Consider the following 17,269-nt stretch of genomic DNA (forward strand, 5'->3'; position numbering starts at 1 on the left):
TAGGAAAAAAAAATATACACCATTGAATTGCATGTTGACTAATGCCAGAAGTCTGTCCAACAAAACTGACGAACTGGAGTTGAAAATTTCTGAGGAGGATTATGACATAGAGGATATAACAGAGACTTGGTTGGACGATAGCTGTGACTGGGCGGTCAACATACAGGGGTATAGTCTATTCAAGAAGGATCGGAAAAAACGAAAAGGGGGAGGAGTTTGTCTTTATGTGAAATCGAGTCTGAAGGCCGCACTTTTAAAAATATCTTAAATTCTCACTGTAAGATGTATATACCTTATGGGAATAAAAGGGTCAGAAATTAAAGAAAACCAATATGGATGAATAAAAATGTTAAGGGGGCAATAAATGACAAAAAATAAAGCATTTAAACTACTAAAACAGTACGGCAGTGAAGAAGCATTAAAAAGCTATAGAGGAAAATATGTAAAAAACTGATAAAAGCCTTAAAAATAGAGACAGAAAGACTCATTGCTAATGAGAGTAAAACTTACCCCTAAATGTTCTTTAGCTATATAAATAGCAAAAAGTTTAAAAATGAAAGTGTAGGCCCTTTAAAAAATTATGAGGAAGAAATTAATACTACGGGGATCAGGAAAAAGCAAATATATTGAACAAATTCTTCTCCACTGTATTCACCGAGGAAAATGAAATGCCAGGGGAAATACAGCGAGATAAGGTAAACTCTGCAGTACAGGTCACCTGTCTAATCCAGGAAGAAGTACGGTACCGCCTACAAAAAAATCAAAACAGACAAATCACCAGGTCCAGAGGGCATTCACCCCCGTGTTCTAAAGGAATTAAGTAATAGACAGACCCCTATTTTTAATATTAAGGGACTCTATAGAGACAGGGACTGTTCCCCAGGACTGGCTCATGGCAAATGTGGTGCCAATATTTAAAAAGGGGTCAAAAGGTGACCCCGGGAATTATAGACCTGTTAGTTTAACCTCGGTTGTATGTAAATTGTTTGAGGCTTTTCTAAGAGATGCTATTTTGGAATATCTTGATAAAAATTAATGTATGACTCCGTATCAGCATGGATTTATGAGGGATCGGTCCTGTCAAACTAACCTGATCAGCTTTTATGAGGAGGTGAGCTCCAGACTGGACCAGAGGGAATCGCTGGATGTCATATATCTGGATTTTTCCAAAGCATTTGATACGGTTCCACATAAAATGTTGGTGCATAAAATGAGGGGGATTGGGCTGGGGGAGAATGTGTGTAAGTGGGTAAGTAACTGGCTGGGTGATAGGAAACAGAGGATGGTTATTAATGGTACTTATTCTGATTGGGTGACTGTTACTAGTGGGGTACCACAGGGGTCAGTCTTGGGTCCTGTTCTATTTAATATATTCCTTAATGACCTTGTAGAGGGGTTGAATAGTAAAGTAGCAATCTTTGCAGATGATACTAAACTCTGTAAAGCGGTAAACACTGTAGAGGGCAGGTCACTGTTACAAATGTATCTGGATAGGTTGGAGGTTTGGGCTGGGAAGTGGCAAATGTGGTTCAACACTGATAAATGTAAGGTAATGCACACGGGGAGGAAAAATCTGGGCTGGGATTATGTATTAAATGGGAGAACACTTGGGACGACTGACGTGGAAAAGGAATTAGGAGTCTTAGTTAACAGTAAATTTAGCTGTACTGACCAGTGTCGGGCAGCTGATGCCAAGGCAAATAAAATCCTGGGGTGCATCAACAGGGGCATAGATGCCCACGACAAGGAAATAATTCTACCGCTGTACAAATCACCAGTCAGACCACACATAGAATACTGTGTACAGTACTGGGCACCAGTGTACAAGAAAGATATAGTGGAGCTGGAGAGGGTTCAAAGACGGGCAACCAGAGTAATACGGGGAATGGGAGGACTACATTACCCAGAAAGATTATCAGAATTAGGGTTATTTAGTTTAGAAAAAAGAAGGCTTAGGGGAGACCTAATAACTATGTATAGATATATCAGGGGACAGTACAGAGATCTTTCCCATGATCTATCTATACCCAGGACTGTATCTATTACAAGGGGACATCCTGTACGTTTAGAGGAAAGAAGGCTTCTACACCAGCACAGACGGGGGTTCTTTACTGTAAGAGCAGTGAGACTGTGGAATTCTCTCCCGGAGGAGGTGGTCATGGTGAACTCTGTAAAAGAATATAAAAGGGTCTGGATGCATTTTTGGAGAATAATAACATCGCTGGTTATGGATTCTAGATTTATAGGGACAGAACGTTGATCCAGGTATTTATTCTGATGCCATATTGGAGTCAGGAAGGAATGTTTACCTCTAGTATGAGGGTTTTTTGCCTTCCTCTGGATCAACTCAACTCAGTAGGGACTTATTAGGGTTATAAGTTGAACTTGATGGACTCTGGTCTTTTTTCAACCTTATGAACTATGTTACTATGTTACTATTTTTTGAACGGCTTGTTAACAAAAATAGCTAAGTAGCCAATCGCATGGCAGCCATTCAATGCATTTAGGCATGTAGATGTGGTCAAGACAAATTGAATGGCCTCCACTGTCACCAGATCTCAGTCCAATAGATCACCTTTGGGATGTGGTAGAGAGGAGATTCTCATCAGGGATGTGCAGCCGACAAATCTGCAGCAACTGTGTGATGCCATCATGTCCATAGAAACCAACATAGGTGAGGAATGTTTCCTGCACCTTGTAGAAAATATGGCACAAAGAACGAAGGCAAAGGGGAACAAATCTGGTGCTAGCAAGATGTACCTAATAGACATAAATGTTGCAGATGGGAAAACCCTTAGATTCTGTTAGCATTTTGACGCTCATCAGGTTGATTGACTGATGGGCCAGAGGGGTCTATAGAATCCCTAATCTGATAGACCATTACATTTTTACTATATTATTAGGCACAGCAAGGTTTTACTAGCAACAATGGAATTATTTCTCCTCTAAAACTGTTCCTATCCCAGCAAATTATCACTGTGTATAAAAGGACTGCTCCAAAGATCACCTCCATAATAAATTATAGGGAAGTCGGCTCCTAATGGTAATGCATCAACTGAGCCTTTAATGTCGTTTCAGGCACTGTCTGCGTATATATGTACCACGTTTCTTCTAAGAGCACTAATGCTTCAGCCCCACGTAATTATTTGCAAAGACGCATGTAAACTATAAATAAACACCAGTTCCTGTAGTGAACTGCAATCCCCTCCCTTGGAGACACATCCACATTTGCATAAAGCACTGGAAAGATGGTGCCGTTGTGCCGGAGTGAATTGATTTAGGTAATTGAAAACATTTTGTTTGGTAATAAGGAAAATATAAACACTAGAGATTTCGGGTGCACATGAGATTGTTCCTGGTAATAATGGACCCTGTTTGCTCCGCTCTTGATATAGTCTGATTATTGCTGATTAGCATTAATAAAGAGGCTTCTTCATACGTCTTAATCACAGGTGTTTGATTAGCATTGTGCCTGTAGAGCGGGGACATCTGTCTTCTCATTGCGTATTCTTCTTGTAGAGCGGGGCAATTACAGAGTTTGGAACTACCGCACCCCTTCCTCGCTGTTTATTCTAATTTTGTGCTTATAAAATCTGCCACATGAAAAGAATGGTGTGTTGAATGCCAAAATGCTTCTACAGGACTGAATGCTTGTCATTTCCCAGAGTACGTTGTAAAGACTGTACGCGAGAGCCTGCTCAAATTTACTATGGAGAACAAGGAAAAAGTTCACATGAATAAACGGCGGCGTTGATATAGTTCGGCTACGAGATGTAAGATAGGTGGCTCTACATCGCGGGGAGAATTCTAATTAGAAATTTTAATTGGGATAAATAAGCTTCTGAGACTACAGCTATTAAAATACAGACTTGCCTGAAGTCCCATGTAAGTCTATGGGACTTCAGGCAGATCTGTATACTGATCGTTGCAGTCTTGGGCAAGTCTCGGGCTAAAATGTTGCGGTAGATTTAAACAGATATCCTGCCACTGAAGTGTGATTGCAATAACGCTTTAATGGGTTTCTAAGACAGAACCCAATGTCTGCTGCTCACTTCAGGAAAAGGTATAAGGAAGGTTATGGACATATCCAGTGTCCAAATAATAATCATGTAAATGTGGAGGCCCAGGCGGTAGTTTCCCCTTTTACTGTCCCTATAACCAGCCCATTAAAGGGGTACTCCGCCCCTAGACATCTTATCCCCAATCCAAAGGATAGTGGATAAGATGTCAGATTGTGGGGTCCCGCAGCTGGGACCCCCGCAATCTCTGTGCAGCAGCTGGCGTATGTTTAGAATGCTGGACGTGGGCGGTAGTGATGTCACGGCCACACCCCTCATGATGTCATACCACGGACCATCAATGCAAGTCTATGGGGAGGGGGCGTGCATTGAGACTTGCTTTGAGGGTGCATGGTGTGATGTCACGAGGGGTGTGGCCGTGATGTCACGATCCCTGCTGCCAACTCCAAGGGGCAGTGGATTACCCCTTTAAAGGGAGGGTCTTGTATATGGCTGCCATGTGCTGCTACATAATCCCCACTGGCTAAAACAAATATTGCTTTTCGGCCTTTTGGCTAAGATCAAGTGTGGTATCTGTTCTTTTCAGTTTTACCTGCTAGTCCAGATACGCCGGTGTTGGACTGGTGGGGATGGGTGCTGCATGGAGGGGACAGGTGTACCAGGGCATCCTGGGGCTGGTTCTGAGGAATCAGCTTCACGGCTGCCCCGATGTGACCTGTTCCCTCCGGGTCTTGCCATGAGGCTGGGAGGCTCTAAAGCCGAGGTACTTTAGTGCCTCGGGGAGTGGAGAACCCGAGGTGCCGAAACTCACTGGGTATACTGGCTCACTGAGTTGAAGCACTGGCACCATGAACTCTTCATCCTTGTGACACTCACCTCTTGATTCCCAGCCTTCTGGCTAGGATCCGAGAAATTTTTTATAGATCCGGCCGGATGTCCGGGCAGTATATCTGCACACATTTACTTATTTATTTATTTTTGTCACTGTGTCACTTTTTGCGTGTTGTTTGTCCACAGGATTGTTAGGATGTGGTAGCCCTTCTGGGTGTCCCTCCTAGCAGTCTAGGGGAGGTGTGTGTGGCCATCAGGTTCCACACCTCCCTGCAAAAACAACTGGTACTCCTGCATTGGCAGGATACCAACTGATAACAGCTCTGCGGGCAGATACCTTGGAGGTATTCAGAAGTGTGAATGGAAGTGCGGAATCCCAAAGAAGTCTATGGGCTTTCATTTGAGGCGGAATTCTGCAAGCGGACATGTGAATAGACCCAAAGCCTGTGAAAATGTAATTTTTAAACCTATAAAACTTGCCCAACTATAAATTAGAAAATTACACAAAATTTCATGTCGATCAAAATAATATAGTTTCTTGGAAATACATGATAAATAACAATATTGATATATCCCACCCTCCCTATTTAAAAACATATACACAATGGACAAGTTAAAATCAATGGATGGGGGAACATCCTAAATGACACCAAAGATGGAAACTAAATATAAACCATATGTGTGTATACTGCACACCAGCTGAATTTATAATAAACTATAAGAATAAATATAGTGCCCAGTGCCATATCCATATATATATACAAATGAATATTATATCATAAATAAATTATAAACCATAAACTATAAAGTGACTTGTGCCATACAGCTGATACCTGATGTATAGTCCCACCAGGATCAACTACAGTTTGCACAAATGTTACGTTATGCGCTCCATTCGCACACTCTCGCCGTGAGCGCATGGTCCCGTTACCTGCTGCTGCTGGCGGGGCTAGGATTCGCATAGCGGGATGCGCCTGCATGCGAATCCCAGTCCGTCACTCATCTGGTGCTTCTCCTGCCCCTACCTCTGCCTCTCTGTTCCGGCGTGCGTGTCCCTGTCCCCTAGGGCGCGCATGCGCTGGAGCTTTAAGATTTAAAGGGCCAGTGCGCCCATTAGTGAAGTAACACCTGTAGCTCATTGATAAATTCCTCCACCTCCCACACTTCCCTGCCTGATTTTTTTTGCCCTAGTGCCTGAGAGAAAGTGCTCCTGAGTGTTGCCTTGCCGTGTATCATACCCTTTGCTCTGTGACCTGACCTTGCTTCTTTGCCACCTGCCTACTGACCACTTGCTACGTTCCTGACTACGCTACTGTGCCGCCAGCCCTGACCTTCTGCTTTCCTGACCACGAGTATCCTTATCCCACCTGTGCCTCGAATCTCCTCAGCCGCCTGTGTGGTCGAGTCGTGCCAAGGGTAGTGACCTAGGTGCCGCCTGCCACTTACGTGTATAACCTCATTCGGATCCGCAAGGGAGATGAATGAAAAAAAGCCTTCAATACTCGTGACGGACATTTTGAGTATCTCATAATGCCTTTTGGTCTCTGCAATGCTCCAGCCGTTTTTCAAGAGTTTGTCAATGATATCTTCCGTGATCTTATCTACACCTGTGTTGTCGTATACCTAGATGACGTATACCTAAGATATATAATAATTTATATTTTTTACATAGTGATAAATAAATGAATTTATATACACTATAAAAAAAAATACATTGTGAATAATAAATATATAAAAGACATCAATTCATGAAGTGCAAAAATATAAAAATAAATAAGAGGGGGTGGGGGGGTTCAAATAATCCCGTCATGGCACCATTTGAAAATAATAGGACACTTCCAAGTTTTCACACCAACTTGCACATTACATATCTGTGTATATGTGTATTTCCAATAAAGTATATTATTTTGATTGACATTACATTTTGTGTAATTTTCTAATTTATAGTTGGGCAAGTTTTTTGGAGGTTTAAAGGAGTACTCCGGTGTAAAACATTTTTTTTTTTAAATCAACTGGTGCCAGAAATTAAACAGATTTGTTAAAATCTTAATCCTTCCAGTACTTATTAGCTACTGAATACTACAGAGGAAATTCTTTTGTTTTTGAAACACAGAGCTCTCTGCTGAATCATAAGCAAAGTGCTCTCTGCTGACATCTCTGTCCATTTTAAGAACTGTCCAGCGTAGGAGAAAATCCCCATAGCAAACATATGCTGCTCTGGACAGTTCCTAAAATGGACAGAGATGTCAGCAGGGAGCACTGTGTTCCAAAAAGAAAATAATTTCCTCTGTAGTATTCAGCAGATAATAAGTACTGGAAGGATTAAGATTTTTTAATAGAAGTAATTTACAAATCTGTTTAACTTTCTGGCACCAGTTGATTTAAAAAAAAAAAGTTTTCCACCTACCGTAAGTACCCCTTTAATATTTATGTGGTGTCTTGCCAATTTGTGATTGCATGTGGTTTCAGCATCCATAGTGTTCTAGTCCTTTATTTGGTGTAGGTTGTATCCTGTTTAAAGGTAAGCCTACTCAACCTGTTTGTCATTTACTTCTAGGAGAGTACGTAGTGATGGTTGAAGACATTACCAGTCCACCATTCCTGGGTCACGCTCTACCAACTGCTTTTAAACTCGTAAGAATTGTTCCTGAAAAGTCAAAAGGAAAAATTGATCGGAAATCTGCAATGCTGCACGCTCCCACTGCGAACTAAGTAACATTATTTTTCACATGTTTTTATTCTTTTATACATTTGTTTACTATCTAGGATTAAATACAACATTTCACTATTTTTTGTTTTTGTATATTTCATTCTATTTTAAATGTTGTAGCTGGGAAGCAAAAAAGTAATATGCAGAAAAATCACAGGAGCAGTACAGGAGGTGACAGGTGACAAAGCGAAAAAACAAATATAAAACCCCAAACAAACAAGAGCACTTTACCTACAATTAGCGAGTGGTAATGCTTAAATAACCTTTAGAGGCTTCTCTCAAAACATAGCTGACTGCTACCATCCACCTGGATCTTCAATCAGCCTTGAGTCTCCAGGATACAGATATATATATATATATAGAAAAAAAATAAAGCGGGCCAGCACCACATTTATAGGTGATACACTGATAAATCCAAAAAGCTTCTCGGGAATTACTTACAACCATGAGGGGAGTATCGATCCAAATCCCCTCTGTCCCAAAATGCCATATGGACATCACAAATTCTTCTGTTGTTTCAGGTTTTACTCTTGATCACTCAGCTCAGGTTAAACCTCGAGCGTTCCTTCTTTCCTATTTACGATGGTCGTACGCCACTATTCAATATCTATGATTTAATCATTCACAGGACACTTGGACACTGCCATTCTCTTGATTGGTCAGCAGGTAATATATTTTACTGGTGATCTTATGACCTCCTCGGGTCTCTGTATATTTGGCCTCCAGTAAACATGTCTCATGTCGACGCGTGACCCCTGCAGTGGTGACATGGTTTCACTTGTTATCACTGGAGGCACAATACAGAGATTAGCAGGGGACAGGGGAAGCTTTGCAGTAGGATTACATGTACTATGATCTATTTGCTTTTCGGCGGAATTTCAAAAACTAACAGGTTGTTAGTGTATCTTTTGATCAAAATGTGCAATCACTCATCATGTCAAGCTCACCTGATAAAAGTGAGTTCCTAAACTAACGCTGGGTGACAACCACCACCGCGGTGACACCAAGCCCACAGGGGGTACGACCCAGTGGCCAGACAGCCCAACTTCTGCCCAACCAAGCACCAGCTCTGGACCACCCCACTTCACAGTCAATGCACCACAGCAAGAATGGCCGATGTTAAGCACCACACCAGTGTGAACACCTACCATGTGCCCCCTGCCAGAGGGCTGGGAGATACTAGGAGGAAACCCATATGCTGTCCCCTGTGGATTCACGGCCATGCTTTTTTTTTTTTTTTTCAATTTTAAGCTTATTAATTATTTTGTTAAATAAAACATGTACAAGGAGAGGTTATTTTAATGTATGCACCTTCCCCAAAAAATATAAATTAAAAATTGGACATGCCACGGGTCCTCTTCCTGTAATTTGGCACTATCTACACCACTTGTACTGTGGAATAAAGTGCGACACCTATGTGCCAAAAAGTGACAAATAAAGCTTTAAAATATTGTGCAAAATACGCAAAAAGGCCATGCCCCATTTTTTGCGATTGATGAGCATGGTGCAAATATTGGTCAGAATGGCCGTCTACCCATACCCTTAAGGTGCTGACTGAAATTCAGTGCAATAAAAAAAAAACTATATATACCTGAGCTCTGGATTTGCATCCTGATGTTATCTCTCTTTTTAACACCTACATAACAATGCTATATTATACAAAGAATTCTTCACTAGTTTTTTTTAATCGTTTGTATTGTTTAACGCTGGTTACTACTGGGTCCAGGATATTATAGGGTTTACTATTTAACTAAGTTTTTCAATGGTGCAAAGCTACTTGCAGAAAAAAAGCTCCAGCTGATTCTGACCTGGTATGACCTTTACATGGAGCTTTTCATAGCTTATTTTGTTCCTGGGAATGCATTAGGGTTTACTTCTCATGGTAGCCTGTGACAAGTGTCCACCAGTTGTTGCTGTCCTTTTTCAGATTAGTGGCGTCATGAGCCTTACTGGCTGGCAGCTGCCAGTGACAGGAATAGGTACAGAATGGGTGAGACACAATTAGTGTTCACCTAGGAAAATGAGTCACAGGACGTGAAAATACTATATATAATCTGTTTTGTCCGGTGTCATTTCTCCACACACACTGTACGTTACTTCCAACCACACAATGACTTTTAGCGCTTACAACAACTTTGTTACGACTTATATAAAAAATGTAAGTATGATATGGAGGACTGGGGGGCCCAAACTTCAGCCACTATTAGTAATATATGTATAAAAGGAGAGTGTGCTTATGCTTTTCTAATAAAGTCTGCGTGAGGTAGACTGTATTAGCAAAGCATCGATTTTGCTGTTTACTGCTATACTGCTATGCCATTGCATTGAACAGTATAAGCAATCGAAAAATTGCTGATAATAGTCAGCTTTGGGGACTGAAAAAGTGTGGATGTACTAGTACAATTTTTTTTTATTATAAAACAAAACAAAAAAAAAAACACCCCTAAAAAAAATTCTAATCACACCCCCTTTTCCCATTTTTCAAATAAAAAATGTAAACAAAAAGTAAATAAACATATATGGTATGGCTACATGCAGAATTATCCAAACTATTAAAATATTTATGATCCCAGTTGGTGAACGGCATAATAAAAAAAATATATAATCTAAATGGCAGAATTTATGCTTAAATCATTTATCAGAAAAAAATGTAAAAAGTTACCAATAAGTCCCATCTTAACAAAAAATTCTACAGATAACTACTGATCATGGTGCCAAAAATGAGACCTCATACACTTTCATAGATGGAAAATGAAAATAGGGTGATCTTGAGCACATTCATTTTTAAAAGCGGTAAAATAAAGCAAAACCTACACAAACTGGATATTGTTGTAATCGTATTGACCTACAGTATAAAGACAACATGGCAGTTTTACTGTAAAGTTCACAGTTCACTGTGTAAAAACAAAATTTTTTAAAAGTTGCAAATTAGATTTTTTTTTTCAGGTCACCAAATAATTTTGTTTGTTTTCTTCCATTGGTGTTGCGTTAAAGGGTACCTCTCATCAAATAAACTTTTGATATATTTTAGATTAATGAATGTTGAATAACTTTCCAATAGCATGTTAATGAAAAATATGCTTCTTTCTATTGTATTTTTCCTGATCAGTCCTGTCAGCAAGCATTTCTGACTCATGCTGGAGTTCTAAACACTCAGAGCTGCCAGCCTGCTTTGTCCACAGCCAAACAGGCTGTGAACAAAGCAGGCTGGCATCTCTGAGTGTTCTCCTTTGTGAACAAAGCAGACTGGCAGCTCATAGTGTTTAGGACTCCAGCATGAGTCTGAAATGCTTGCTGCCAGGACTGGTAGGGAGACCCCTAGTGGTCATTTCTTCAAAGTGGAAAATTAAATAGAAAGAAGCATATTTTTTTAATAACATGCAATTGTGAAGTTATTCTGCATACATTAATCTATAATATATCAAAAGTTTTTTTGATGAGAGGTACCCTTTAAAGTGAGTGGTGTCATTACAACTAACAATTAATCCTGCATAAAACAAGCCCTCCTATGGGTCTGCAGATGTAAAATAAAAAAAGTTATGACTATTAGGAGGCGAGGAGGTAAAGCAATAATGCAAAAATGAAAATGGGCCAGTTCTTTAAAGGGAAGCTGACAGCAGGTTCACCCGCACTAACCTGATTATACAGGTAGGTAGTGTGGGTGAACCTGTTTCCAATGCTTCTTCACTGGATGAAAATCGGTGCAGCTCTTTAGGGCATATTCATCTTGTTATATGGTATTTTCTTCTTATCTGCACTGGAGGCAGCTGGTGCTGTATGTGTAATGCTTTCTCTGCCCGCTCTGGCAATAATCTTTCCCCCTACAGTTGATAACTCCGCCTCCTTCACAGATCTGCTAAGGAATAGAGATAAATATTTACAAAGGGGCAGAGTTGTCTGCAGAAGGGGCGGGGTTATCTGTCAAAGAGGGCGGTAACAGCATTGCACTTACAGCAGTAGCCGTCTCCAGCGCAGATAAAAAGGAAACACCATTAGTAGCCAAATGAATATCTCCTAAACAGCTGCACAGATTTTTGCAAAGTAAGAAATATTAGAAACAGGGTCACCCACACTATCTCCCTGTATATTCAGGTTAGTGTGACTGATCCTGCTGTCAGTTTCCCTTTAAGGGATTAATATCAGACCCCATAACATATTAAAAGACTCTTTCTTTAGCACAGAATCTGTGTTCATCAAAAGTTGATTTTCTGGGCATGAATTAAATAGGACTAATTTGTTTCCAAAACTGTAGCCAAATCTATGGCATTAAAAATAATAATCTGTGGAGAAAATCTTTGGATTTACAGCACCAAAACAACAAGACCTCATCTCCTGAAATTCACAGTAAAAAAGAAAAATGGATTAAATTGATTGAAGAATGTTCTTGATATGTTACTCACAAGGTCATGCAGATTCTTTACATGTCTTTTTTATGTGTCTAGCCTCTGTATTTGGCTCACAAATCTTTCTGTTCTGTTGCTCAGAAAGGGGCGTTCGAGACAAGCTCTGAGCCCACCCTCACTCACTATGCATTTACTTCCTCCCTGAGTCTGCTGTGCAGTGCTATATCTCCTCTCCCAATCACTGAAGGCTACTCTGCAGAGGTGTGCTAGTCCTGTCATCACTTACTAAACCTTGTACCAGCCTGTGCTTCAGCTGGGACAAAGATTATACTCTAGCCGGACAAGATTATATTCTGGATGGTATGGGGACCCCTATTGGTCTTTTTTTATAAGCCATAGTCTCTATAAAAAGGAGATAACATTTTTTTAATGAAATATACTAGCTGAGTACCCGGTACTGCCCAGTTTTTCCTACCTTATCCTTGTGGGGGAGGAAAAGCAACAAAGGAATAAGCTTTTGTCCACATATCCTGTCCTTAAATCCTGACCCCATATCCTGTCCTCATATCCCGACCTCACATTCCATCCCTATATCCCGTCCCCATATCCTGTCCCCATATCTCATCCCCATATCCTGTCCCCATTTCCAGTCCCCATATCCCGTCATCATATCCCATCTCAATATCCTGTCCTCATATCTAATCCTCATTTCTAAGATAGGGTATGGCATGCGGGGAGAGTGTGGCTTGCCAGCCAGACTGACGCATTCACCAAGTAGATGCAGAGCGGAGCTTGTGTAGTGAGGCACCAGAAGTCCTATATACTTGCAGGGGACTTGAAACAAAAAACCCATCCTTCACATATGGGGGTAGGTTAGGGTTAATTTAACCATTATATATTTTTATTTGAGATATAAGTAACATTTGACCAAGTATTATCGAAATATCTCCAGCCGTACTAAAGTTATGCTAGAACATACATTTTCCATAGATTTGCATTAGACTTTAAACAAAAACCACGACCCTCGCAAATGAGGGGTAGGTTAGGGTTAAATCACCTATCCTATGTTTGTTGTTGACATATAAGTAACATGTCTACCAAGTTTCATGTTAATATCTTTAGCCATTTGGAAGTGATGCCGGAACACACATACATACACACATTCAGTTATATATATATATACTAGCTGAGTACCCGGCGTTGCCCGGTTTTTCCTTCCTAATCCTTGTTGGGAGGAAAATAAACAAAGGAGGAAGCTTTTGACTTCATATCCCGTCCTCATATATTGTTGTCATATCCCAACCCCATATCCTGTCCTCATATCCCAACCTCCTATCCCGACCTCCTATCCTGACCTCCTATCCCATCCTCCTATCCCATCCTCCTATCCCGACCTCCTATCCCGTCCTCCTATACCGTCCTCATATCCCATCCTCCTATCTTGACCTCCTATCTCAACCTCCTATCTCGACCTCCTATCCCGACCTCCTATCCCGACCTCCTATCCCGTCCTACTATGTCGACCTCCGTCCTCCTATCCCGTCCTCCTATCTCAACCTCCTATCCCGTCCTCATATCCCGACCTCCTATCCCGTCCTCATATCCCGACCTCCTATCTCGACCTCCTATCCCGACCTCCTATCCCGACCCATAATATGTGTACCAGATATTATTGAAATATCTCCAGCCGTACAGAAGTTATGTGGGAACATACATTTCCCATTGATTTGCATGGGACTTCAAACAAAAACCCCGACCCTCACAAATGGGGGTAGTTAAGGGTTAAATTAACTATCCTATATTTTAAGTGGACATATAAGTAACGTGGCCATGTATTATCGAAATATCTCCAGCCATTTGGAAGTTATGCAGTAACATATATTTCCCCTAGACTTGTATGGGACTTTAAACAAAAACCCGTCCCCTGGCAAATGGGGGTGAGTAAGGGTTAAATGACCTATCCTATGTTTGTTGTTGACATATAAGTAACATGTGTGCCAAGTTTCATGTTAATATCTTTAGCCGTTTGGACGTTATGCTGGAACATACACACATTGTTACGCCGAGCGCTCCGGGTCCCCGCTCCTCCCCGGAGCGCTCGCTACACTCTCCCCGCTGCAGCGCTCCGGTCAGATCCACTGACCCGGGGCGCTGCGATTCCGCTTCCAGCCGGGATGCGATTCGCGATGCGGGTAGCGCCCGCTCGCGATGCGCACCCCGGCTCCCGTACCTGACTCGCTCTCCCTCGGTCCTGTCCCGGCGCGCGCGGCCCCGCTCCCTAGGGCGCGCGCGCGCCGGGTCTTTGCGATTTAAAGGGCCACTGCGCCGCTGATTGGCGCAGTGATTCCAATTAGTGTCTTCACCTGTGCACTTCCCTATATCACCTCACTTCCCCTGTACTTCCTTGCCGGATCTTGTTGCCATTGTGCCAGTGAAAGCGTTTCCTTGTGTGTTCCTAGCCTGTGTTCCAGACCTCCTGCCGTTGCCCCTGACTACGATCCTTGCTGCCTGCCCCGACCTTCTGCTACGTCCGACCTTGCTTCTGTCTACTCCCTTGTACCGCGCCTATCTTCAGCAGCCAGAGAGGTGAGCCGTTGCTAGTGGATACGACCTGGTCACTACCGCCGCAGCAAGACCATCCCGCTTTGCGGCGGGCTCTGGTGAAAACCAGTAGTGACTTAGAACCGATCCACTAGCACGGTCCACGCCAATCCCTCTCTGGCACAGAGGATCCACTACCTGCCAGCCGGCATCGTGACAGTAGATCCGGCCATGGATCCCGCTGAAGTTCCTCTGCCAGTTGTCGCTGACCTTACCACGGTGGTCGCCCAGCAGTCACAACAGATAGCGCAACAAGGCCAACAGCTGTCTCAACTGACCGTTATGCTACAGCAGTTACTACCACAGCTTCAGCAGTCATCTCCTCCGCCAGCTCCTGCACCTCCTCCGCAGCGAGTGGCCGCCCCTGGTCTACGCCTATCCTTGCCGGATAAATTTGATGGGGACTCTAAGTTTTGCCGTGGCTTTCTTTCCCAATGTTCCCTGCATCTGGAGATGATGTCGGACCTGTTTCCCACTGAAAGGTCTAAGGTGGCTTTCGTAGTCAGCCTTCTGTCTGGAAAAGCCCTGTCTTGGGCCACACCGCTCTGGGACCGCAATGACCCCGTCACTGCCTCTGTACACTCCTTCTTCTCGGAAATCCGAAGTGTCTTTGAGGAACCTGCCCGAGCCTCTTCTGCTGAGACTGCCCTGTTGAACCTGGTCCAGGGTAATTCTTCCGTTGGCGAGTATGCCGTACAATTCCGTACTCTTGCTTCAGAATTATCCTGGAATAATGAGGCCCTCTGCGCGACCTTTAAAAAAGGCCTATCCAGCAACATTAAAGATGTTCTGGCCGCAAGAGAAATTTCTGCTAATCTACATGAACTTATTCACCTAGCCACTCGCATTGACATGCGTTTTTCCGAAAGGCGTCAGGAGCTCCGCCAAGATATGGACTCTGTTCGCACGGGGCGTTTCTTCTCCTCGGCTCCTCTCTCCTCTGGTCCCCTGCAATCTGTTCCTGTGCCTCCCGCCGTGGAGCCTATGCAGGTCGACCGGTCTCGCCTGACACCTCAAGAGAGGACACGACGCCGCATGGAGAACCTCTGCCTGTACTGTGCTAGTACCGAACACTTCCTGAGGGATTGTCCTATCCGTCCTCCCCGCCTGGAAAGACGTACGCTGACTCCGCACAAAGGTGAGACAGTCCTTGATGTCTACTCTGCTTCTCCACGTCTTACTGTGCCTGTGCGGATGTCTGCCTCTGCCTTCTCCTTCTCTACTGTGGCCTTCTTGGACTCTGGATCTGCAGGAAATTTTATTTTGGCCTCTCTCGTCAACAGGTTCAACATCCCAGTGACCAGTCTCGCCAGACCCCTTTACATCAATTGTGTAAACAATGAAAGATTGGACTGTACCATACGTTTCCGCACGGAGCCCCTTCTAATGAGCATCGGATCTCATCACGAGAGGATTGAACTTTTGGTCCTCCCCAATTGCACCTCGGAAATTCTCCTTGGACTTCCCTGGCTTCAACTTCATTCCCCAACCCTGGATTGGTCCACTGGGGAGATCAAGAGTTGGGGGCCCTCTTGTTCCAAGGACTGTCTAAAACCGGTTCCCAGTAACCCTTGCCGTGACTCTGTGGTTCCTCCAGTAACCGGTCTCCCTAAGGCCTATATGGACTTCGCGGATGTTTTCTGCAAAAAACAAGCTGAGACTCTACCTCCTCACAGGCCTTATGATTGTCCTATCGACCTCCTCCCGGGCACTACTCCACCCCGGGGCAGAATTTATCCTCTCTCTGCCCCAGAGACTCTTGCCATGTCTGAATACGTCCAGGAAAATTTAAAAAAGGGCTTTATCCGTAAATCCTCCTCTCCTGCCGGAGCCGGATTTTTCTTTGTGTCCAAAAAAGATGGCTCCCTACGTCCTTGCATTGACTACCGCGGTCTTAATAAAATCACGGTTAAGAACCGCTACCCCCTACCCCTCATCTCTGAACTCTTTGATCGCCTCCAAGGTGCCCACATCTTTACTAAATTGGACTTAAGAGGCGCCTATAACCTCATCCGCATCAGAGAGGGGGATGAGTGGAAAACGGCATTTAACACCAGAGATGGACACTTTGAGTATCTGGTCATGCCCTTTGGCCTGTGCAACGCCCCTGCTGTCTTCCAAGACTTTGTTAATGAAATTTTTCGTGATCTGTTATACTCCTGTGTTGTTGTATATCTGGACGATATCCTAATTTTTTCTGCCAATCTAGAAGAACACCGCCAGCATGTCCGTATGGTTCTTCAGAGACTTCGTGACAATCAACTCTATGCCAAAATTGAGAAATGTCTGTTTGAATGCCAATCTCTTCCTTTTCTAGGATATTTGGTCTCTGGCCAGGGACTACAAATGGATCCAGACAAACTCTCTGCCGTCTTAGATTGGCCACGCCCCTCCGGACTCCGTGCTATCCAACGCTTTTTGGGGTTCGCCAATTATTACAGGCAATTTATTCCACATTTTTCTACCGTTGTGGCTCCTATCGTGGCTTTAACCAAAAAAAATGCCGATCCCAAGTCTTGGCCTCCTCAAGCGGAAGACGCCTTTAAACGACTCAAGTCTGCCTTTTCTTCTGCTCCCGTGCTCTCCAGACCTGACCCTTCCAAACCCTTCCTATTGGAGGTTGATGCCTCCTCAGTGGGAGCTGGAGCTGTTCTTCTACAAAAAAATTCTTCCGGGCATGCTGTCACTTGTGGTTTTTTTTCTAGGACCTTCTCTCCGGCGGAGAGGAACTACTCCATCGGGGATCGAGAGCTTCTAGCCATTAA

General features: G+C 43.2%; 1 protein-coding gene and 1 non-coding gene across 4 annotated transcripts in view; both read left to right on the plus strand.

Moving 5' to 3' along the window:
* Window positions 1–7,634, plus strand: part of MORN1 (MORN repeat containing 1) — a 443,783-nt gene extending 436,149 nt beyond the window's left edge. For all 3 annotated transcript variants that reach the window (XM_056543353.1, XM_056543352.1, XM_056543354.1), the window contains one exon: window positions 7,408–7,634. In XM_056543353.1, coding sequence (XP_056399328.1) covers window positions 7,408–7,562 — 155 coding nt within the window. In that variant the 3' untranslated portion in view covers window positions 7,563–7,634. The remainder of the gene's footprint in view (window positions 1–7,407) is intronic.
* LOC130294790 (U2 spliceosomal RNA) lies at window positions 4,554–4,739 on the plus strand. Its single transcript, XR_008848629.1, has one exon. It is a non-coding gene; the product is annotated as a U2 spliceosomal RNA (small nuclear RNA).
* Window positions 7,635–17,269: the final 9,635 nt, after the last annotated feature.

The sequence above is a fragment of the Hyla sarda genome, chromosome 10 (genome assembly GCF_029499605.1).
Source record: "Hyla sarda isolate aHylSar1 chromosome 10, aHylSar1.hap1, whole genome shotgun sequence".
NCBI classification, from domain to species: domain Eukaryota; kingdom Metazoa; phylum Chordata; class Amphibia; order Anura; family Hylidae; genus Hyla; species Hyla sarda.